Source organism: Oncorhynchus kisutch, linkage group LG13 (genome assembly GCF_002021735.2).
Source record: "Oncorhynchus kisutch isolate 150728-3 linkage group LG13, Okis_V2, whole genome shotgun sequence".
NCBI classification, from domain to species: domain Eukaryota; kingdom Metazoa; phylum Chordata; class Actinopteri; order Salmoniformes; family Salmonidae; genus Oncorhynchus; species Oncorhynchus kisutch.
In genome coordinates this window covers 43716508-43741969 of record NC_034186.2, presented here as the reverse complement: position 1 = coordinate 43741969, position 25462 = coordinate 43716508, and the positions used below count along the sequence as shown (strand labels likewise).

General features: G+C 45.3%; 1 protein-coding gene across 7 annotated transcripts in view; it reads right to left on the bottom strand.

The window, feature by feature from the left end:
- Positions 1–25462, bottom strand: part of patj (PATJ crumbs cell polarity complex component) — a 184424-nt gene that overhangs the window by 110574 nt on the left and 48388 nt on the right. For 6 of the 7 annotated variants that reach the window (XM_020498563.2, XM_020498568.2, XM_020498565.2 and 3 more), the window contains exons 19-29: positions 21589–21798; positions 21089–21211; positions 18704–19075; positions 18283–18446; positions 14234–14299; positions 13932–14003; positions 10252–10366; positions 9948–10010; positions 7240–7350; positions 6789–6848; positions 5417–5522 (exon numbers count right to left, since the gene is read on the bottom strand). In XM_020498563.2, coding sequence (XP_020354152.2) covers positions 5417–5522; positions 6789–6848; positions 7240–7350; positions 9948–10010; positions 10252–10366; positions 13932–14003; positions 14234–14299; positions 18283–18446; positions 18704–19075; positions 21089–21211; positions 21589–21798 — 1462 coding nt within the window. The remainder of the gene's footprint in view (positions 1–5416; positions 5523–6788; positions 6849–7239; positions 7351–9947; positions 10011–10251; positions 10367–13931; positions 14004–14233; positions 14300–18282; positions 18447–18703; positions 19076–21088; positions 21212–21588; positions 21799–25462) is intronic. The other variant, XM_020498567.2, reaches the window with a different exon arrangement.

Genomic DNA, 25462 nt, shown 5'->3' with positions numbered 1-25462 from the left:
GCATGTTGCAAAACTGTAGATAACAGCCCAGCAGATGCTTTGTCCTTGTGTTTGTATGTAACAATATTGAGCACATGGTGTGACTTGCTGTATTTTACAAAGTTGTGGTCAATTAGGTGTAGGGAGGTGTGGTCATCACGAGGTTTAACCGAGATGGAAAAATACTGAACAACACAATAGCAGGAACTGAGCAACTGTTGTAACTAGGCTGCGATACCAGAACAGTAAGAATCTATACATCGACGGAGGGAGGACTCCAAGAAGCGCCAAGAGGCGGGAACCCGCCTGAGCGCCTGCGATAGGCTGGGCAAGTTTAAACCACGCCCAGCCTCTACTGTGATAGACATTGTCCCAACCCGTCTGTTGGCCTATCACAGTATAAGAACACTGTTTACATACATCTTGTCAGTTCTCTGTTCTGCCCTGCGTGGTATTACAGTGAGCCCGTATATACGAAAGTTGCATTTGCCATTTATTACTTAGCGAATAAAAAATACATAGTATACAATTGGTGACTCATTGTTATATTTATCCTGAAACCAGATTCCAATTTACGCAATTCTAACAATGTCTGAGCAACAACCAAGCCATGTGGTCGAAGGAATGTCCGTAGAGCTCCGAGACAGGATTGTGTTGAGGAATTGATCTGGGGAAGGGTACCAAAACATTTTTGCAGCATCGAAGGTCCAAGAACACAGTGGCCTCCATCATTCTTAAATGGTACAAGTTTGGAACCACCAAGACTCTTCCTATATCAGTCCATAGCATCAATGCCTTCCTCTTGCAGGAACTGCTGACACACTTCAGCCACATGAGGTCTAGCATTGTCTTGCATTAGGAGGAACCCAGGGCCAACCGCACCAGCATATGGTCTCACAAGGGGTCTGAGGATCACATCTCGGTACCTAATGGCAGTCAGGCTACCTCTGGCGAGCACATGGAGGGCTGTGCGTCCCCCCAAAGAAATGCCACCCCACACCATGACTGACCCAGCGCCAAACCGGTCATGCTGGAGGATGTTGCAGGCAGCAGAACGTCCTCCACGGCGTCTCCAGACTGTCACATGTGCTCAGTGTGAACCTCCTTTCATCTGTGAAGAGCACAGGGCGCCAGTGGCGAATTTGCCAATCTTGGTGTTCTCTGGAAAATGCCAAACGTCCTGTGGACGTCGGGCCCTCATACCACCCTCATGGAGTCTGTTTCTGACCGTTTGAGCAGACACATGTACATTTGTGGCCTGCTGGAGGTCATTTTGCAGGGCTCTGGCAGTGCTCCTCCTGCTCCTCCTTGCACAAAGGCAGAGGTAGCGGTCCTGCTGCTGGGTTGTTGCCCTCCTACGGCCTCCTCCACGTCTCCTGATGTACTGGCCTGTCTCCTGGTAGCGCCTCCATGCTCTGGACACTACGCTGACAGACACAGCAAACCTTCTTGCCACAGCTCGCATTGATGTGCCATCCTGGATGAGCTGCACTACCTGAGCCACTTGTGTGGGTTGTAGACTCCGTCTCATGCTACCACTAGAGTGAAAGCACCGCCAGCATTCAAAAGTGACCAAAACATCATCCAGGAAGCATAGGAACTGAGAAGTGGTCTGTGGTCCCCACCTGTAAAACCACTCCTTTATTGGGGGTGTCTTGCTAATTGCCTATAATTTCCACCTGTTGTCTATTCCATTTGCACAACAGCATGTGAAATGTATTGTCAATCAGTGTTGCTTCCTAAGTGGACAGTTTGATTTCACAGAAGTGTGATTGACTTGGAATTACATTGTGTTGTTTAAGTGTTCCCTTTATTTTTTTTGAGCAGTATATATATATATATATATAAAAACACTAAAGTTTCCAAAACTGTTAAAATAAATGTCTGAGTATAACAGAACTGATTTGGCAGGCGAAAACCTGATAAAAATAAATCCTACTTCCTGGATGGATCTTTATCTTTCTATTGCCTTTACAGTATCCATTGACTTATGACTCAAATTGCACTTCCTATGCCTTCCTCAAGATGTCAACAGTCTTTAGAAATCGTTTCAGGCTTCTATTCTGAAAAATGAGGGAGTAAGACCAGTCTGAATGAGTGGACACTACAGTGGCCTAGAGATTTTTCATGCGCGAGAACGAGAGCTCGCCTTTGTTTAAATAGACAACGTTATTGTCCGGTTGAAATATTATCGATTATTTAGGCTAAAAACAAATCTTAGGATTGATTATAAACATTGTTTGACATGTTTCTACGAGCTTCGTGACTGCATTTGAGCCTGTGCATTACTGAACAAAACTGAGGTTTTTGGATAAAAAGAGACTTTATCGAACAAATCGAACATTTATTAAGTAAATTAATGTATTCTGAGTGCAACCATATGAAGATCAAATGTAAGTGATACATTTTCTCTATTTCTGACTTGTGTAACTTCTACTTGGCTGGTTACTGTTTGTAATGATTTGTCTGCTGGACGCTGTTCTCAGATAATCGCATGGTATGCTTTCGCCGTAAAGCCTTTTTGAAATCTGACACCGAGATTATTATTATTATTTATAACACTTGTATGTTTTATGAATTTTTAGAATGAGTATTTATGTGTTTGAATTTGACGCTCTGCAATTCCACTGGATGTTGGCCAGGTGGGACGCTAGCGTCCCACGTACCCTAGTGGGGTTAAGCAATAAGGGCAGAGGGGGTGTGGTATATTTAATCAATAAGGCCCGAGGGGGTGTGTTATATTTAATCAATAAGGCCCGAGGGGGTGTGGTATATTTAATCAATAAGGCCGAGGGGTGTGGTATATTTAAGCAATAAGGCCAGAAGGGGTGTGGTATATGGCCATAGCTAAGGGTTGTTCTTTTGTACGACGCAACGCAGAGTGCCTGGACGCAGCCCTTAGCTGGGGATATATTGGCCATATACCACAAACCCCTAAGGGTTATTGCTATTATAAACTGGTTACCAACATTAATAGAACAGTAACCAAATATTTTTGCATCATATCCGCGGTATATTGTCTGATATGTTTCAGTCAAACAGCATCCAGGACCCAAACTGCGCTGGCTGCCTCCTCAATTATTCATCCGGCTAGAAGACATGTTGCCAGGCTGGGATAAATGCCAGCTCTGGCTGCAACACAAATTTCTCTCTCCCTCCTCCATTGCCTGGCCACTAGTGAATCGTCTTCCCCGCAGTGTTCTTTCCAACCAGAACCGTGGTCCAGATGGTGGCATTCATTTACTGTAACGCTGCACACATTGATTCAGAGTGCGCACACACACACACACACACACACACACACACACACACACACACACACAAGTTCAGTCCAAAATACTTTGGCATCCCAGAACCTATAACTCAAGGACGTACATCACAAGGGAGAATGGACTGTGTGGTTCTTGGGTCTCGCCCACTTTGTAGAATTCAATGAAATTTTACAACGATTTTGGAGCTATACAGAGGACTTTTAAAAAGATGTATATGCCTATTTGAAGTGCCTGTCCCTGATAGCAATTATCTAGCCGGCCAAACTAATTATTCATGCATAGAACAACAGGCATTATGCTAATGTACGTTGTGTCCTAGTGATTATTGCATGATTAGAGCTGACCACATTCATGACAAATTCATAAAATCTTTATTAGATCAACATAAAAACCAAATGAATGTCCCAAAATGTCAACCTATTCCCGACATAATGTACTACTTTTGACATGAGCCCTTCTATCAGGGATTGAGACCTGGGACACCAGGGGAGACTTCCATGTCCAATAAGAAAGAAAAATAATGTGCAAAAGTTTTGCTACTGTGTGCTCTAATGAATACACATGGGTCATATTCAATACACATGGACATGGTCATATTCATTCTGGCATACAGTAGCAAAACGTTGTGCCACAAACTTTCTGGCCAAGCTATTGAGTACCTCTAGGCCTAGATTTGACTACACTAGATGTTGAGTGCTACCTCGTAGCCTATACAGACACGTTTCTGTGTATTTCTTGGGATTACGTCACAGCATTCATTCAGAACCACTCCACGTACAGTAGTATTAACGTTGCCAAACAGGCTCGTCTTTGTTGAGGATTTCCAGTGAGTCATTTCTACATGACACCGGGGTTCAAACACTATTCAAAATCATTTCAAATGGCTTTATCTGTGCTCAATGGACCTTACCTGGCTTAACGGGCCAACAGCATAGTCACAAAACGGCAAACCCCTGGAGTAAGGTAGATTCGAGCGAATGATCAAAGTAATTCAACGTTTTCGAATAGTATTTGAACCCAGGTCTGGAATCAGTATGCTGTGACATTCGCCCCCAGCGCAGCCCTTCCATTTACCGCCCATGGTCTTGATCTAGGATCAGTGTTTGCCAATGTCCATTGTCCCACACACACACACACACACACCACTCCATCGTTGTACCCGTCTTTACAATGCCTTTTAAATGCTTGAGCTAACATTTACAGAACTAAAGCAGCAAAGATGGTATCAGAGGCGACTGCAAATTCCCCCATTACATGCGAACAAACGGTGTGTGTGTGTCTGGCAAAAAAAAATATATCATTCAAGAAAGTCTTAAAATGTACCAGTCATTCCTAACAATTCCATTTCAACCATCACTGTGACATCTACTGAATTAATGTAGCGTTGATTGCGGTGGAGACGACTCCAACGTTTACCTCATCTCGCCCCACAAGTTGTCAGAAGGATAAGCTTTCATAACCTGTGTGTGTGTGTGTGTGTGTGTGTGTGTGTGTGTGGTATTTGTGCGTCCGCTCTCCCATGTGGAGGAGCAGTTGAAAGAGGCAACCCTTCGGGGCACACTGGACAGACAGGCGTAAGCCACCCACTACAATAGCTTAGAGGAGGTGAAGCGTTGGAACAAAAACACAGCAATGAGCTCACCTCCATTCCCTACGAGTTGCAGCTTCACTGACTTTGTTGATTGTTGGGAAATCGGTGGAGGTGGTGAATAGGGAACACATTGTAAGTATAGATTGGGTTTGTGTAGTGTTTTTACACCGGGGGCTTAAAGCACTTCGGCATTGTATGGGTGCTGGAACTCTAGCCTGGAATCCAACTATAATGTTCTGTTTCACCATTGTTTACCTTGTGGGAATCCAGGCTAGCTGAACTCCAGTCAACACCCCTAATGGAGGGTCTGAAGTCTGAAGGGACCAGGGCAATAGAGTGGAGCTCAGAGCCAGACAGGGACAGTTGATTGACTTTCACTTAAAAGGATAGTTTAACCAATTGCTCAAATGACTTTCCAAGATCCAATAAATATTCAAGTAATGCTGTAGTTTAGGTGAACTATCCCTTTAAGGCTTATATACACACCAAGGCAAAGTTTTCATTGGACATACCCAAGAACACAGCTGACAAATGGCAACACAGTTTACGATTGGTCGAGAGAGCAAAGACTGACCTTTGGCCTCTTCCAGCTCCTCGTCCTGCTCCTCTGTCAGCTGACTGGGGGGCCGGTAGGGCGGGGGGAGTCTCATCGGGGGAGGGGCGCCTCCTACTGCTGCGTTCTGCAGATTAGGAAAAAAAAAGACACCATGCTTCTCAGAAACACCAAAGATATGAATCACAGGTGTGGGGCTAGGGTAGACACGGGACAACTACTGCCCCGCGGGCCAGAACCAGCCCGCCACCCAATTAAAAAGCTGCCTGCTGTGGATTTCGTTTATTTTTTCAAGTAGCCAACTAACTGCACAACTTAGTTCATAGAACCGGTGTTACGGCTGTCAGGATCAAAGGGATCCATCCCCGACAGAGTCTAAAGTAGCTTTCTTCCTCACCTCCTACCATTCATCTGCACCGAATCGGAAGGAACCGTACAGGTGACTTGAATGTCTACCTCTCTGCTTGAGGAAGTGTTCACCCAAGATGAAAGGTGACCCGGTCCTTGGAAATGTCAAAGAGCAGCCTTGGAGAATAAAAAAATAAATAAAGAAGAGGGCCTGCACCTCCAGGAGTGAGGGGAAAAGGGAAGGAGGATGAAATCTACCCGACAGCACTCGAGCATCTCCCTATCGCAATAAAGTGTTTGGGAAATGTAACTGTGCAGTACATGTGCTGAAATGTGAAAGTACTCCTCGTCTACATTCTCAGACCTCTAAAATGGGGTCAATTCCCTAACATCGCTCACTGGCAGCGTCGGTCCCCATCCGTCTCATTCGCTTCCCCTCCTCCCACATTATCCAGAGGGAGATACACACGGTAGTCGACAGTTGGACTTGGGACACAGGAGTAAAGAACGTAATCAGAGTATCTGGATATAATTAAAATGCCTTCCTCTTTGTGTTTAACAGTCCTTCATCCTCCAGAGGCGGACGTGACGCTAATAGAAATCAAAGCTGGGTCTGTTAATGCCAAATGATTAAGGTTTCAATTCATTGCCGGCTGACAGTGTCGTAATCAAGCTCGTCTCACTCGGGCACTTATAGAGTGATGAGACTTGATTGGCTCTCGATTGAGATCAGGCATTTCCTGAAGCTGGGTCGCAGTGTCGAAACTCTCCTCCTCCTCCTCTCAACCTCAAACTTTATTAGCATGAATGACAAGGCCACTGTTGCTAAAGCAAAGACATCAACAGTAAAAAATTATAATAATTGTAATTCCTGAAATGGGTCTCACACACAAACGACAGAGTTTAGGGTTTCTATGTCCTGGTAACATAAAGGGACAGACAACTTAAATGGAAATGTGTTATAAAACCTACTTCAGAAGTTATAACCAAGCCCGCCACATTTCCACCACCAGAAAAACTTTGTCAGAAAGTGGGGGCTGCTTACCGGCATGACTCTCCTCTTTGCCTTGTGTTTGTTGTAACTGGGCGCGGTTAGCGAGACAGGCTGGAAAGAGAAAGACATGCAGACATAGGTGCGCACACACACACACACACACAAACACGCATACACACAGGCACAAAGAAAGAGAGTCAAACTCCATTCATGCTTAGATAACAGACACCAAGCACCAGCCCGAAATAACAAACCAACTACCAGACATTCTGCCAGAAAGTATAACCTACAAGAGAGGGAGAGGAAACTTGGTGAGCGCCACCAAACCAATTCTCTAAGGCAAAGAAGGGGGCATGGGTACCTCTGCCTTTCCAAAAGACAACCAACTGAGCATCAGAGGGACATAAAGTATATATTCGGGTTGTGCTCCTGTGTGTGTGTGCGTACCTATGTGGGTGCACACAGACGTGTGTGTGTGTGTGTGCGTGTGTGGTGTGTTTACCCGCGGCGTGGCAGTGAGGCTCTGGACGATGAAGACCACGGGACTGGGAGCTGCCTTGATGGCTTGGACCGCATCCTCATGGCTGGCATTCTGGAGGTCCACACCTGATACCTGACACATGCACGCACACACAGAGAGGGGGAGAAGGAGGAGAGAGGGAGAAGGACAGATAACCGCGACAGAGAGAGACCGCGACAGAGAGAGAGAGAGAGAGACCGCGACAGAGAGAGAGAGAGAGAGAGAGAGAGAGACCGCGACAGAGAGAGAGAGAGAGAGAGAGACCCACGACAGAGAGAAAGACCACGACAGACAGAGAGAAAAAGACCACGACAGAGAGAAAGAGAGAGACCACGACAGAGAGACCACGAGAGAAAGAGAAAGACCACGACAGAGAGAAAGACCACGACAGAGAGAGACCACGACAGAGAGAAAGACCACGACAGAGAGAAAGACCACGACAGAGAGAGACCACGACAGAGAGAGACCACGACAGAGAGAGACCACGACAGAGAGAGAGAGAGAGAGAGAGAGAGAGAGAGAGACCACGACAGAGAGAGAGAGAGAGAGAGAGAGAGAGAGAGAGAGAGAGAGACCACGACAGAGAGAGAGACCACGAGAGAGAGAGAGAGAGAGACCACGACAGAGAGAGAGACCACGACAGAGAGAGAGAGAGAGAGAGAGACCACGACAGAGAGAGAGAGACCACGACAGAGAGAGAGAGAGAGAGAGAGACCACGACAGAGAGAGAGAGACCACGACAGAGAGAGAGAGAGAGAGAGAGAGATGAGACCCTACGGACAGAGAGAGAGGAGAGAGAGAGAGAACCACGAGAGAGAGAGAGAGACCACACAGAGAGAGAGAGAAGAGGAGACCACACAGACAGAGCGAGAGAGAGAGAGAGACCACGACAGAGAGAGAGAGAGAGAGGAGAGAGACCCACGACAAGAGAGAGAGAGAGAGAGAGAGACCACGAAGAGGAAGAGAGAGACCAGAGAGAGAAGAGACACGGAAGAAGAAGAGAGACCCACGCCAGGAGAGAGAGACACGAGAGAGAAGGAGACACAGAGAGAGAGAGAGACCACGAGAGAAGAGAGAGACGACACGAGAGAGAGAGAGACCACGAGAGAGAGAGGAGACCACGAGAGAGAGAGAGACCACGAGAGAGGAGAGAGACCCACGAGAGGAGAGAGACACGAGAGAGGAGAGAGACCCACAGAGAGAGAGAGAGGAGAGGAGAGAAGAACCACGAGAGAAGAGAGAGAGAGAGAGAGAGAGACACGAGAGAGAGAGAGAGAGAGAGAGAGAGACCACGAGAGAGAGAGAGAGAGAGAGAGAGAGAGACCACGACAGAGAGAGAGAGAGAGAGAGACACGACAGAGAGAGAGACAACAGAGAGAGAGAGAGAGAGAGAGTGACCACAACAGAGAGAGAGAGAGAGAGAGAGAGAGTGACCACAACAGAGAGAGAGAGAGAGAGAGTGACCACAACAGAGAGAGAGAGAGAGAGAGTGACCACAACAGAGAGAGAGAGAGAGAGAGTGACCACGACAGAGAGAGAGCGAGCGAGAGAGACCACGACAGAGAGAGAGCGAGCGAGAGAGACCACGACAGAGAGAGAGCGAGCGAGAGAGACCACGACAGAGAGAGAGCGAGCGAGAGAGACCACGACAGAGAGAGAGCGAGCGAGAGACCACGACAGAGAGAGAGCGAGCGAGAGAGACCACGACAGAGAGAGAGCGAGCGAGAGAGACCACGACAGAGAGAGAGCGAGCGAGAGAGACCACGACAGAGAGAGAGCGAGCGAGAGAGACCACGACAGAGAGAGAGCGAGCGAGAGAGACCACGACAGAGAGAGAGCGAGCGAGAGAGACCACGACAGAGAGAGAGCGAGAGAGACCACGACAGAGAGAGAGCGAGAGAGACCACGACAGAGAGAGAGCGAGAGAGACCACGACAGAGAGAGAGCGAGAGAGACCACGACAGAGAGAGAGCGAGAGAGACCACGACAGAGAGAGAGCGAGAGAGACCACGACAGAGAGAGAGCGAGAGAGACCACGACAGAGAGAGAGCGAGAGAGACCACGACAGAGAGAGAGCGAGAGAGACCACGACAGAGAGAGAGCGAGAGAGACCACGACAGAGAGAGAGCGAGAGAGACCACGACAGAGAGAGAGCGAGAGAGACCACGACAGAGAGAGAGCGAGAGAGACCACGACAGAGAGAGAGCGAGAGAGACCACGACAGAGAGAGAGCGAGAGAGACCACGACAGAGAGAGAGCGAGAGAGACCACGACAGAGAGAGAGCGAGAGACCACGACAGAGCGAGAGAGACCACGACAGAGAGAGCGAGAGAGAGAGAGAGAGACAAAGACCACGACAGAGACAAAGACCACGACAGAGACAAAGACCACGACAGAGACAAAGACCACGACAGAGACAAAGACCACGACAGAGACAAAGACCACGACAGAGACAAAGACCACGACAGAGACAAAGACCACGACAGAGACAGAGGGAGAGAGCGAGAGGATACAAACAGAGGTCACACCAACCTGTCCGGAATCGCTGTGACGCCTCATTTACATTTCTGTAGCATTGACATGGCGTCGTAAGTGGTGTTCCACTATCGTTGCTACAGTGTTGAATTAGCTTTCCTGTATCATTGCAGTGTCACTGCTTTAGCGCTGTCATAGTGTTCTCCCCTCCTCACCTGCAATATCTTGTCTCCGGTCTTCAGCACGCAAGTGCGTCCCGCTGGGCTCTCCGGCAGTACCTGTTCATTTAATTCATTCATAAATGTTTACTCCAAAACATACAAGGAGACAAGTTCAAAATAAATATCTGCATCAGTACATCGACGTAAAGCTACATTCTGGAATTACATTTTTATTTATTTTTTAAACACAGAGGGTTCCCATTATTCTTTTGTTACACAGCTTCACAAATCACTGACTAGCTTTAGGCTTAAAAAAGGGGGAGGGAGGGTGGGAGAGAGGTGGGGAGAACGGCGTCACCTGTTTGATGAAGATGCCCTTGAGTTCCTCTCCATTCTTCAGTCTCTTGATGACGCTGTGCCCGCCCACAATGCTTATGCCAAGGGACTCGCCCTCCTCCTGCCACACCTCCACCCTTGAAGCACAGTAAGTACACAAACAATCGAGGGCAAGCACACACAAATACAAGCGTATGCACACAAACACACCAAGCCTGTGATCTCGATCACTCGGGCAACCTTGCCTACATTCATTTTGTACAAAAAACAAACAAGAAAATGCCATTTAATAGGTTCGAGTCAAGTGGCAAGAATTCTCCATGGAAGAGGCGTACACGGTACACACACGGAGGTACCCTACTAGAGACCTTGAGTTTGACTTCTCCTTTAACTGTGATATAAATCACATACTAGCTTCAATAAGTAAGCTGTAACATTTGTTTGCAGAGTTGTTTGCGTGTGAGCGCCAGTCTAAATAGATCGCGTCACCAGTCAAGCTACCTCCTTTATAAACTGAGGATTCGAATAGATCTTCAGTGTTCTTCCATTTTGATGAATGGCTAGCCCACTGTCTGGTAGGGGGGGGGGGGGGGGGGGGGGTCAGCTCATATCACGTCACATATCACGTTTAGAGACATTGGGTAATGCTTTTACTTCACGTCTGGCATCATAACCACGTCATAACAGCTGACAACCTGTCATATGGGGGTCATAACCACATCATAACAGCTGACAACCTGTCATAATATGGGGGCCATAACCACGTAATAACAGCTGACAACCTGTCATACTATGGGGGTCATAACCACGTCATAACAGCTGACAACCTGTCATAATATGGGGGTCATAACCATTATATTTAGACCTGTTGTGACATATTTTGTGTCATGTTATGGCTGGTTATGACACCTACACAAGAGTGTCAAAACCACACAAAACCTACCACACAAGGCAAATCATTCCATTACACCGTAGCCTACTTGTCAACAGTATGTTCATGTTAAATACATCCATTTTTGGGGGGATGAATGCAGGAGCAGAGTTCAGGAGCAGGACTGATGACTGACATGAGGGCGTGTACGTGATAGGCCTATCTGCCTTATATGAATATGATGTTCATAATGCTTCTTGACAGTCATCAACTGTACTTTCTTAGTCCAAGTAAAGTGGCACAGGATGGTCGTAACGCGTCATGACAGTGTCGTACAGCGTATTTTCTACAAGTGGTTTAAAATAGGATGAAAAAAAAACATGACTAAACAATTCAATACCACAACAAAAGAAATTGAGAAACGAAAGGAAACTTAACTTGAACAAATATGGGTTGACACTTATGGAGGGGTCATAACCAGCCATAAAATATGGCACTGTGTGACAGGATAGTCTAAATATATGGATCATGATGGTGTCATGACCATTTTATAACAGGGTCATATGACCTGTTACGACATATGACATGGTTATGACTGTGAAATCACGTGTTATGACAAGGCGTCATGTAAAGTGTTACCCTATTATGTATATAAGAGCAAAATGTACCAACACTTAGTTTTGATGATTTATGGTTGAATTATAAATTGTATGGAAAATGCTTATTATGTGTAGACATTTTGGAAACGGTTATTAGACTTTATTTGTGTGGAACATCCGTTTATTTGCTTTTGTGACACCTGGTGGCCAATTGCTGATTTACCTGTAGAGTGGTATACAAGTAGTCTGACCATACTGCTCAAATATTGGCCCCCATTAATTGGATATTTGAGTGACATAAAATAAAAGTTAACTATACCTAACAAGTGTGAGCAGTTTAGGCTAAGGTTTAGGCTAAGGTTTAGGCTAATTTCCCATACTTTGTGGGCTCTGCCTGTCAAGCAACATTAGGACGCATTTGCCGATGTGCTGTTCGTTGACAATGTTTACTTTGCAAGCTACCGGTAGAAACTTTATACAGTTGTCCAATCCTAGTACTAGACCTAATGTACTTTTGTTCTCCAACCAACGTAGGCCTACCTAGCAAAGTTGGTTAACGTTATTCCCTTTTCAATATTGTTTTTAAAGAGTGTTTCATCACGATTGCTTGGACTATGTCAAATTGGGTAGCTCGCTAATAACAGATCACTTCAATATGGCTAGTTAACAAACTCACTTTGAGGAGATAATAAACTAGATGGCTTTACAGTTCATATAAGAAAATCAGTCTATTGGAGAGCAAGGCCCAGTCAATTTTTTTTTTTACACACAGTAACATCAGCTGTCCGGGTGGCTAGTCTCAGACAATCGCACATGTGAAGAAGCAGGATGTGGAGGTCCTGGGATGGCGTGGTTACACGTGGTCTGCGGTTGCGACGCCAGTTTAACATAGTGCCAAATTCTCTAAAAGTACGTTGGTAGAGAAATGAACATTCAATTCTCTGGCTACAGCTCTGGTGAACATTCCTGCAGTCAGCATGCCAATTCCATGCTCCCTCAACTTAAGACATCTGTGGAATTGTGTTATGTGACAAAACTGCACATTTGAGAGTGGCCTTTTATTGTCCCCAGCACAAGGTGCACCTGTGTAATTATCATGCTGTTTAAATCAGCTTCTTGATATGCCACACCTGTCAGGTGAATGGATTATCTTGGCAAAGGAGAAATGCTCACTAACAGGGCTACAAACTCATTTGTGCACACAATTTGAGAGAAATAAGCATTTTGTGCAAATGGAACATTTCTGGGATCATTTATTTGAGCTCATGAAACCAACAGTATATTAGTGGTGATGACAGTATTCCGACTGAAAACTTCACCAGGACGAGGACTTGCCGATCAAGCACTTATCAAAAGCTAAATGGCAGGCTAGCTACATGCCATATGCCAAATGGATAGGCTACCATCACGTATATCTGAAAATAAATGACCAATTGATGTTTACTGATCATGAAAAACATACAGTTACATGCTGTATAACTGTGATAGACCTAAAATGGTCACAATTGTTTTGCATGGAATAAAATCGGACAATCATTTGAAAACGGGACGTAGTTGTCAGTGGTTTAAGAGAAGCTGGTCCCCCAGCAGCCAAATCAAATGCTCTGCAGCGTATTGTGAGGTTTTATTGATAATTACATATATGTGCTTCTGATTTGAATTGATCATCATCATCATCATCTACCCCAAGAAATAAGGCATAACAGACAATGATATATCTTAAATATAGTCACAGGTAAACAGCATGTCGTTCATCACCTAATTTACCCAAGACTATCATTTGGCCCATAGGGTTGTGCGGGACTTGCAAAGAGGGGAGAGGGGGGTGGAGCTACCGCTCCGCTTCCTGCTTCTGCTCCTCGTTTTAGTATATTTTCTAACGCGTTTCCCCTGTGAACTTAAGCATCTGACGCAATTACAGGATATTTTAGTTGTGGATTTCCAAGATAATGCAGGCAAAAACCCCAAACTGGTGGCATTTTATAATCCATAATAATGACACAGACGCAGGATTTCGTCCAGTCACAGTTCATTCTACATTGCTGAGGGGAGATCGACACAGGTGTGACAATATTGGTGAATACAGCACAGTTTCGAATTCTGCTCGATCAAAATCAGGCGCACCCATGATCCAAAACTACCCATTTTAAGTGAACCGTTACACCTCTGCTAAAGAGCATCTGTCCAGGTTCTCATTGAAAAGACCCAGTCTGTAACACAGCAGACACTCACCTGCGTGGGGGTCCCCAGTGGCTGAACGCAGGGGTTTCCTCTCCCTCTCCTTCCTCCCTCTCAGGTAGATCACTAAGAGCAAAACACGCAAAATGTTGTCGACCACTAACTCTGTTGTCCCCGTATGTTCTATTTTCCTGTATCTGCACGCCGCCTGCTTCTCGCTGACCACTGCAAGGTCTCTTAACCTCGAACGGCATACATTACATACAATAAAGGTTTCAAGAAAAAACAGAGGGTGAATGTAGAATGTGAATGAATGGAATTTAATCTGGCTCTACAGATGTGCTGTGTTCTCCTACCTGTGTCGTCCTCCTCCACCCTGGCCCCTCCTCTTCCTCCTCTCCGTGTCAACCAAACGCACCGAGCTACAGGAGACCAAATCAACCATTAGGTCGATCAATCAATCAATCATTATATTGTCCCAAAAATGTGTAGTTTAACGCAATACATTGTTCTTTTACGTTTTGAAGTTGTAGGTGTGCATATGAGTAAGATACTGTATGTAGCGCATTAGGATATGGGCAATTCCACGGTAATGGAATTATGCTGCGAGACAGAGTTTTCACTTCAAAAGGGATACTTCGGAATGTTGTCATTTAAGCCCGTTGTCTACTTCCCTAGAGACAGGTGAACCCGTGCATATCATTTTTATGTCTCTGCGTCCAGTATGAAGGAAGTCAGGAAGTTTTGCGTGCCAATGCTAACTAGCAGATATCGTACACTTCCAGTCATTGCGCTGACGCCAGTTAACAGCTTCCTTCAAACTGCACGCAGAGACATAAAACATTTTTTTTATCCACCGTCTGACTCTGGCGAAGTACAAAATCCTGAAGAATCCCTTTAAAAAAATGTGGGGGAAAAAAAGTGGACTTCAAAGTTGAACAACCCATAGAACTCGATGCACAATGACTACTTTGAACAATTTCCACAGAAAAGTTGACAAAAACACATTGAGAGGAAGAGCTGTGCAGATACAAAGTGGAATTGCCCATGTGACATAGCAACCGGTAGCACTGGCCTCAATCTTTAGAAATATTTTTCTCATGCGCTCTCGTCTTTCTGCAGCAGATATACTGAGCAATATGCTTTTAACATCAAATCGCAGTATCGAATCGAAATGCATATAGGAATTGTGAGAATCGCAATACATATTGTATCGGCTGATAAATGATTTCGATATTCATCTCACCCGGAAAGAGATGCAGTCAAAAACCCGTCTGTGAGTATGAATGAGGCTGTTATGGGTGTGAGGAGTCAAACTTCCTTTGGGCTCTTTTTGGTTTAATAGAAATCAGACGAGGAGAGAAATGAAAAAAGGAACTGCTCAAGACCGCGATATCGGCTTCGTACCTGATCCTGCACTGTGAAATTAGGCTGAGAGGGATTTGAAAGGGCTTTGTGGTTGCGAACACTTTGCGGAGATCAAACCACAAATGTATTCTGGTTTTTATGTAGTGTTAGAAACCTCTTGTGACGTTTTGGGCCAAAGCTCGACTACTGCGGAAAGTTTGCACCTAAAAAGGTGGAACATATTCTTAAGTAAAGGTTCAGAAGAATGTGTGTCTGATTTGTAAGGGCTGTACAGCTGAATGCAAATTTGGTGTCCCCGAATTTTCCTATCCCAGCATTTCCCAATCCTGGTCCGAGGGACCCAAAGGAGCGCACTTGTAACTGTTAGCCACCGGGTTTATGGGCATCTGTTTATTTCCCCCGTCTTATTGTCCTCAGTACTATCTCATTTATTCCTCTATATCTAGGTTTTTTGTTGTTGCTTTACCATTTGTTTTGTGTTTCGTCAGGGACAACAGTCTTTTGGGATGGGGGATGATTTCGCGGGAGGGATATCAGAAGACAATTGGAGGTTTACATAGAGTCCGTTGCAGATACAGAATGTTTAGCAGTGCATATACTGTATTATGGAACAGCTACGGTGCATTCAGAAGGTATTCAGACGCCTAGACCGTTTGCACATTTTGTTACGTTACAGCTTTTCCCCGCTATCTATACACAACACCCCATAATGACAAAGCAAAAACAGGTTTTTGGAAATGTTTGCAGATGTATAAAAAATAAATTAATGGAAATATGATATTTACATAAGTATTCAGATTCTTTAATCAGTACTTTGTTGAAGCACCTTTGGCCACAAGCTTGACACATCTGTATTTGGGGAGTTTCTCCAATTCTTCTCTGCAGAGACTCTCAAGCTCTGTCAGGTTGGATGGAGAGCGTCACTGCACAGCTATTTTCAGGTCTCTCCAGAGATGTTAGATCGGGTTCAAGTCTGGGCTCTGGCTGGGCCACTCAAGGACATTCAGAGACTTGTCCCGAAGCCACTCCTGTGTTGTCTTTGCTGTGTGCTTAGGGTCGTTGTCCTGTTGGAAGGTGAACCTTCCTACTACTGCACTGCTGGAGCGAGGAAAACAAGCATTACACTACACCCGCAATAAGATCAGCTAAATATGTGTATGTGACTAATAAAATTTGATTCGATTTTGGCAAACTAAGCAGGTTGTCATGAGCCTTTTACTGAGGAGTGTCCTCTGTCTGACCACTACCATAAAGGCCTGATTGCTGGAGTCCTGCAGAGATGGCTGTCCTTCTGGAAGGTTCTCTCATCTCCACAGAGGAACTCTGGAGCTCAGTCAGAGTGACCATCTGGTCCTTGGTCACCTCCCTGACCAATACCCTTCTTCCTCGATTGCTCAGTTTGGCCAGGTGGCCAGCGCTAAGAAGAGTTTTGGTGGTTCCAAACTTCTTTGATTGAAGAATGATGGAGGCCACTACGTTCTTGGGGACTTTCAATGCTGAAAAAATGTTTTGGTACCCTTCCCCAGATCTGTGCCTTGACACAATCCTGTCTTGGAGCTCTACGGACAATTCCTTCAGCCTCAAGGCTTGGTTTTTGCTCTGACATGCACTGTCAACTGTGGGACCTTATATAGACAGGTGTGTGCCTTTCCAAATCATGTCCAATCAATTGAATTTACCACAGGTGGACTCCAATCAAGTTATAGAAACATCTCAAGGATGATCAATGGAAACAAGATGCCCCTGAGCCCAATTTCGAGTCTCACAGCAAAGGGTCTGAATACTTATGGAAATAAGGTATGTTTTTTGATTTTAATACATTAGGAAAAAATTCAAAAACCCTTTTTTTGCTTTTTCATTGTGGGGTATTGTGTGTAGATTGCTGAGAAAATGTTTATATTTAATCCATTTTAGAATAAGGCTGTAATGTAAAAAAAAATTGGAAAAAGTCAAGGGGTCTGAATATTTCCCGAAGGCACTGTATATCAAATGACTTTATTCTTGCTATGTAAAATGTATACCAATAAATAAAAAAAGGTCCATGTACTTAAAAATGTGTCTAGAATGTACATGTAACAAAAGAAAAAGCTGTAAAATCAACATTTATTTTTGTCCCCCAAAGAGGGACGCGAAAAATGGAAAAATAAGTTAGCCAAGGTCCCACTCCTAGACCCACCCCGAGCTGGAACCAGGGACCTTCTTAACACATTGGCAACCAGCACCAACAAAGCATTGTTACCGGTCACTCCACAAAAGCAAGTGAAACAACTAATTCAAGGTCTCGGAGAAGGTGACTGCATAGATTGACCGGTACAAGCGTGCATCGCTAAACTACCTAGCCATTTCACATCGGCTACACACACACACACACATTTAAAAAAAATCTGGTGTAGGAAACCATCTCCTACTCTGCATTAAGGATATTCTGTATTCTTATCTTGATCATGGCTCAGATGCATGCGTGATTGAATCATGACTGTCCTCCAGAGTGGCGCCGCGGTCTAAGGCACTGCATCTCAGTGCTAGAGGCGTCACTACAGACCCAGGTTTGATCCCGGGCTGTGTCCCACAGGGCTGCGCACAATTGGCCCAGCGTCGTCCGGTTTAGAGGAGGGTTTTGTTCTTAACCGCCTTGCCTAGTTATTATTTTTTTTTTTATGTATAAGGAAGTATCACTGGGGTCATTGCCTGTCATACCACCTGTTCACCAGCAGAGGGGGCGCTAAGCCCACTAAAGAGCCAGGATCTGCAGACCAATTTATCAGTAGATGAAAAGAAAGGAAACTAATCGATTACCTCAAAGATACATGTAAGTCTTACACAACCCACTCAGGACGAGATATGACGTCACTGAACACACAGGGCAGTTTACTGAAGTGTCTAATTGGCGAATATTATTATTATTATGAAATGATATTATTTCTGGTATTTTTGGAAACACCCGCAGTATTGGTTCAACTTCACACTCACATTTTTGTAGAAATCAATTGTTGTGGGTAAATACGTGTTGGAACGTGAGTGAGAGAGAGGTACTGACTCTGTGTCCGTGTCAGTCAGGGTGAGTTCTGATCCTCCGTTCCTGGAGTCTGAGTCTGCCTCACTGTCCCCACCCGTCTCCACCCAGGAGTCCACAGACTGACCCAGAGAGAGCTGGTCAAGAAGGGCTCTGGGCTGCAGGTCTGGATTGGACATCTCCTCCACCTGTTAGGAGGGCAAGACTAAATGATATTATCCTGTCCCCAGACACACTTACCTAAATAATAAACGGGACACACTGTGATGTGAAGCATTTTACTTCGGAATATAATATTGATTCAACAGTAACAGTGGTCTTGAAGACTGCATGAGATGAGTGGAGTCAGGTGTGTTACAGCAGTACCTTGTTGGCATAGAGCTAGAGGTGGAAGCCATGCATCTCTCGCCTGACTTGCCAGCGCACAACACAGTGGCGCACTCACCTTTTCCTGAGCTCCAGAGTGGACAGAGGCCGGCGGGACGGGGCCTCCGTTGTCTCTCGCCCACTCTCCCCACGAAGGTGGGGGTTTTCTGGAGTAGGGGTCCACCACCTGCCCCTCCCTATCCTCCACTCCATCCTCCTCTTCATCATCATCATCCACCGCCATCTCCCTCTCCTCTCCATTTGGGCTGGGCGTCAAGGTGGGAGTGGGGGTGGGGTTAAGGCTCCTAGTGGTCAATGTGGGGGTGGGGTTAAGGGTCAAGGCAGGGGTCAAAGGTGAGGTGTAGCGAGGGAAGCTACCGTCCAGGATCAGCTCGGGTTCGTCCTCTTCCTGTCCAAGATCCTCCGGGAGGATGGAGCCATCAGCAAAGCCCTGGACACACACACACACACACACACACACACTATTGTGTCAATATCCAATGACAATGTTAGCAAGAGGGAAAGCATGCGGGTGTGATGTTTTTCATATCTATGATATAAGTTAACAGTGGGATTTCAATTCAACTGCAAAAGATTGAATTGGGCCAAGTCTTTAAGGAATAGAAGGGTGAAGGTGGTGTTAAGTGGTTACAAAAGATGCTTCAAGAACAACCTGTTTGACCAACCACTGCATAGATCTACACTACCACTAAAAGTTTTAGAACACCTACTCATTCAAGGGTTTTTCTTTATTTTTACTATTTTCTACATTGTAGAATAATAGTGAACACATCAAAACTATGAAATAACAAATTTGGAATCATGTAGTAACCAATAATGTGAAACAAATCAAAATATATTTTATATTTGAGATTCTTCAAATAGCCACCCTTTGCCTTGATGACAGCTTTGTACACTCTTAGCATTCTCTCAACCAGCTTCACCTGGAATGCTTTTCCAACCGTCTTGAAGGAGTTCCCACATATGCTGAGCACTTGTTGGCTGATTTTCCTTCACTCTGCGGTCCGAACTCATTCCAAACCATCTCAATTGGGTTGAGGTAGGGGGATTGTGGAGGCCAGGTCATCTGATGCAGCACTCAATCACTCTCCTTCTTGGTCAAATAGCTACAGAATGCTGTGGTAACCATGCTGGATAAGTGTGCCTTGAATTCTAAATAAATCAGACAGTGTCACATGAAAAGCATAACCACACCGTCACACCTCCTCCACCATGCTTTACGGTGAGAAATACACATGGGGAAGTCATCCGTACACCCACACCGCGTCTCACAAAGACACTGTGGTTGGAACCAAACATTTCTAATTTGGATTCCAGACCAAAAGACACATTTGCACCAGTCTAATGTCCATTGCTTGTGTTTCTTGGCCCAAGCAAGTCTCTTCTTCTTATTGGTGTCCTTTAGTAGTGGTTTCTTAACAGCAATTTGACCATGAAGGCCTGATTCACACAATCTCCACTGAACAGTTGATGTTGAGATGTGTCTGCTTCTTGAACTCTGTGACGCATTTATTTGGGTTGCAATTTCTGAGGCTGGTAACTAATGAACTTATCCTCTGCAGCAGAGGTAACTCTGGGTCTTCCTTTCCTGTGGCGGTTCTCATGAGAGCCAGTTTCATCATAGCACTTGATGGTTTTTGCGACTGCACTTGAAGAATGTTGTTCTTGATGTTCTTGAAATCCGTATTGACTTCATGTCTTAAAGTAATGGACTGTTGCTTCTCTTTGCTTATTGAGCCGTTCTTAGCCCTATTTGGTAAAAGACCATCTTCTGTATACCCCCCCCACCTTGTCACAACACAAGTGATTGGCTCAAACGCATTAAGCAGGAAAGAAGGCACACTTGTTAATTGAAATGCATTCCAGGTGACTACCTCATGAAGCTGGTTGAGAGAATGCAAAGAGTCTGCGAAGCTGTCATCGAGGCAAAGGGTGGCTACTTTGAAGAATCTCAAATCTAAAACATTTTGATTTGTTTAACGCATGATTCCATATGTGTTATTTCATAGTTGATGTTTTCACTACTATTCTACAAAGTAGAAAAAAAAGTTTTTAAAATGAAAAGAAAAAACGCTTGAACGAGTAGGTGTTGTAAAACTTTTCAACGGTAGTGTCGATCCAACCGAATACACACCCAACATCACTCAGGTCAGTCGTGACCTCAGGTGTCAAAAGACTACCTGACCGTTTTAGCACTGCTATCAGAGCCTTCTGATGTGTGACAAACAGCTTCGAAGAGCAATGAAGGGCCCGGGCCTCGTTCTCTTCCACATACCCAATACTAGTGGCAGCCTATCAAAGCTAAGCCAGGGGTACTTAGCCAGGGTTACTTCCTTCTGATTGTTATGTAGGGATCATAATCCTGATATTAGAGCTTTGAGCGAAATGTTAAAAAAAAGTGCTGTAATGTAAACATACTTCTGTGGTGCTATTACAACAGTACCTTGGAAACAGGCAGGAGTGAGTGTGTAAACAAGAGGGACACACTCTCCTCTCGGCCCGTGCTCAGTCCCTCTGTCCCCCGGAGCGCCAGGTCCCCATGTCCCCTCTCCTCTGCTCCTTCCATCTTGAAGGACACACACATACAGGTGGGCACCTTTCACACACGGTTCAGGATTTCCTGTAAGACTACACACTCTCAATATACTGTCGGAGCTGAAAACAGGTCATCACGCCCCTGCAACAGATGTTTCTTTTGGATAACTAGGTTCTTCAAAAATAAAAAAGTAAAATTCCATCACAAGTCAATAGCGTCACTAATATGTGGCATCAAGCACCAACACCTTTTAAAACACAAGTTTAAAAGAACACAAAAAGTAAAACAAAAAGGAAACGTGAAAATAAAAGTCTACAACCAAAAAGTGTGACATGTTTAATGTGCATTATCCCTGTCATAACAAATCTACTTAAATCAAGTCCCCGACACATCACCGCGGTACGTACCACTAATGGCTTGCAGATGCCCAAGTAGACAGTTCCAGACGGGGCGGCCTTGAGCACCTCCACGGCCTGGGGCAGGGTGCACGTGTCCAGGTAGGTGTCGTTGACAAACACCAGTTGGTCCCCAGGGAGCACACCCCCATGGAACTCTGCCACGCCGCCGGGCACCAGCGAGCGGATGACGATGACGGAGCGCGCAACGTCCAGAGGATCCTGCAGAGGGCGACACAGACCAGGAGAAAAATGTGTGAGTGAGTGAGAGTGAGAGTGTGAGAGTGAGAGTGGAGAGAGAGAGAGAAAGGAGAGAGAAAGGAGAGAGAAAGGAGAGAGAGAGGGAGCGAGAGAAAGGAGAGAGAGCGGAGAGAGAGCGGAGAGAGAGCAGAGAGAGAGCAGAGAGAGAGAGACATACACACACATGAACGCACTCATATGAACACACAGTAATATGCAAGCCTGCAAACACTAACATATACACACACACTCACATGTACTTACACAGCACATAAGGGCAATGTTTTGCTGGCTTCTTATTTACAGATTTAAAGCAACTGATGAGTTGGACAAAACCATTCTGCTGAAGTATACTACAACGATTCCTGCCCCCTGTGCCAAATGAGGTGTGTGTGTGTGTGTGTGTGTGTGTGTGTGTGTGTGTGTGTGTGTGTGTGGAGAAACACCAGAGGGTAATTACAGAAAAGATGTCTCCATCTTTCACTCAAAATGTGACAGGTTTCTGACGAGTCACTTCACTTCGCTAACAGTAAGCACTTTGGCCGTGTCCTTGACCAGTCCATAGCCAATAAAGCATATAAGGTGAACGGTGCTGTTCTGAGGAGAAGCTGTTGATTTTTTCCTTGATGATAGAGCTGAGCACAGTGGATTATGCTTTTCCAGCTATACTGTCTAATACAGTGGGGCAAAAAAATATTTTGTCAGCCACCAATTGTGCAAGTTCTCCCACTTAAAAAGATGAGGCCTGTAAATTTCATCATAGTTACACTTCAACTATGACAGACAAAATGAGAAGAAGAAAATCCAGAAAATCACATTGTAGGATTTTTAATGAATTTATTTTCAAATTATGGTGGAAAATAAGTATATTGGTCACCTACAAACAAGCAAGATTTCTGGCTCTCACAGACCTGTAACTTCTTATTTAAGAGGCTCCTCTGTCCTCCACGTTACCTGTATTAATGGCACCTGTTTGAACTTGTTATCGGTATAAAAGACACCTGTCCACAACCTCAAACAGTCACACTCCAAACTCCACTATGGCCAAGACCAAAGAGCTGTCAAAGGACACCAGAAACAAAATTGTAGACCTGCACCAGGCTGCGAAGACTGAATTTGCAATAGGTAAGCAGCTTGGTTTGAAGAAATCAACTGTGGGAGCAATTATTAGGAAATGAAAGACATACAACACCACTGATTATCTCCCTCGATCTGGGGCTCCACGCAAGATGATCACAAGAACGGTGAGCAAAAATCCCAGAACCACACGGGGGGACCTAGTGAATGACCTGCAGAGAGCTGGGAATAAAGTAACAAAGCCTACCATCAGTAACACTACGCCGCCAGGGACTCAAATCCTGCAGTGCCAGACGTGTCCCCCTGCTAAGCCAGTACATGTCCAGGCCCGTCTGAAGTTTGCTAGAGAGCATTTGGATGATCCAGAAGAAGATTGGGAGAATGTCATATGGTCAGATGAAACCAAAATATAATTTTTTGGTAAAAACTCAACTCGTCGTGTTTGGAGGACAAAGAATGCTGAGTTGAACACCATACCTACTGTAAAGCATGGGGGTGGAAACATCATGCTTTGGGGCTGTTTTTCTGCAAAGGGACCAGGACGACTGATCCGTGTAAAGGAAAGAACGAATGGGGCCATGTATCGTGAGATTTTGAGTGAAAACCTCCTTCCATCAGCAAGGGCATTGAAGATGAAACGTGGCTGGGTCTTTCAGCATGACAATGATCCCAAACACACCGCTCAGGCAACGAAGGAGTGGCTTCGTAAGAAGCATTTCAAGGTCCTGGAGTGGGTCAAGGTCAGATCTCAACCCCATAGAAAATCTTTGGAGGGAGTTGAAAGTCAGTGTTGCCCAGCAACAGCCCCAAAACATCACTGCTCTAGAGATCTGCATGGAGGAATGGGCCAAAATACCAGCAACCGTGTGTGAAAACCTTGTGAAGACTTACAGAAAACATTTGACCTCTGTCATTGTCAACAAAGGGTATATAACAAAGTATTGAGATGAACTTTTGTTATTGACCAAATACTTATTTTCCACCATAATTTGCAAATAAATTCATAAAAGAATCCTACAATGTGATTTTCTGGATTTTGTCTGTCATAGTTGAAGTGTACCTACGATGAAAATTACAGGCCTCATCTTTTTAAGTGGGAGAACTTGCACAATTGGTGGCTGACTAAATACTTTTTTGGCCCACTGTATATGGTGTCCTCACAAGGATAGTAAAACAAACGTGTGTGCGCTTCCTGTGTGTGTGTGTGTGTGTGTGTGCTTACGTCTCAGTGTGTCTACAGTACGCCTTCAGCCCAAGTTCCATCCATCTCAGAGGCCTGTTGACTCCATCAGTACAGGAACACAACAGGAAGGAGGCTTGGCACAGCCAGCCAAAACAAAGTCAGAAATCACCTCAACACAAAACACAGGCAACACCATGGCGCCTCGAGACACTCTGGCAACACTACCTTGTCCCAATGAACCACCAGTGTGTTTTGCATGATGGTCCTGTCCCAAAGGACCCTGGTCAAAAGTAGTGCACTGCAATGGGAATAGGTTGCCATTTGGGACGAACACCTGTTCGAGTGCATTTGTACAGGCTGATGTGAGGCATGAGCTGTACGGACTGCTGAGCACGTAACTGGTCGATATAAGTGTTACAACGCACATTTACTGTCTAGATGGGAATTCACTAACTGAACCGGAAGCACAACCCTGGGTGTTGCAAGCAGACTCATTTTGTTTTATATACTTTAGGTACGATTGATAGAGCTCGCCTGGGGAGGGGGGTGGAACCAATGGAATAGTCCCAAAAGTGAAAATCCTGCCCACCCTGTGCTCTGTCTGACCTATAATCAAACTCACCTGATTGGTTTGCAAGCCTAGCCCCATGCTGAGCCATTGGGAAGTATGAGAACACTAGTAAAAAAGCTCTGCTCACTCCATCACCGTCCTACAGACAGTTACGTAAAATGTATCGAAGGGCCCAACAAAGCCACACTTCCCCTCTCATCCCAAGTGTGACTGGTATCAATCACGGCCCGGACAGCCCGAGCCATAAAACTGCAATTCAGCACCAATTTGATGCCTCCCACAATACATTTGACGACCCATACGGGCGGCATTTTATGTGACTAGCGCCGGTTATAAAAGTGATTAACAAGTGGTTATTTCCATATAAAAACTAAAGCTGTACAGGGCTAATTAGCGGGGAAGAGTCAGGGACAGCTATCTGTCTACGGGAAGAGAGAAGGAGTTATAACTATTATTATTATCTGTGGAGAGCAAGCGAGAGGGATCAAGTGTGTGTGTGTGTCTGATTGCGCATCCTGGTGTGTGTACATGCATGTGTGTGTGTGTGTGTGTGTGTGTGTGTGCATCCAAATTCAAATCCCATCATAGTGTGTGTGGCGCTGAACAGGTGGGAAGGGGAGAAATGGGCAGAGGATAAGGAATGCTGACAGGGACTTCCTGAGGGAGGAGAGCAGCTCAATGGGAGAGGCATGTTGGGGGGGAAGGGGGGGGGGGGACATGACTGGGTGCCCACATGAGGGCTCACAGATTGTAAGGCCATAGCAGAACATGGCACGCATGCAAATACACGTGAGCACACGCAGATGCAGTCACAC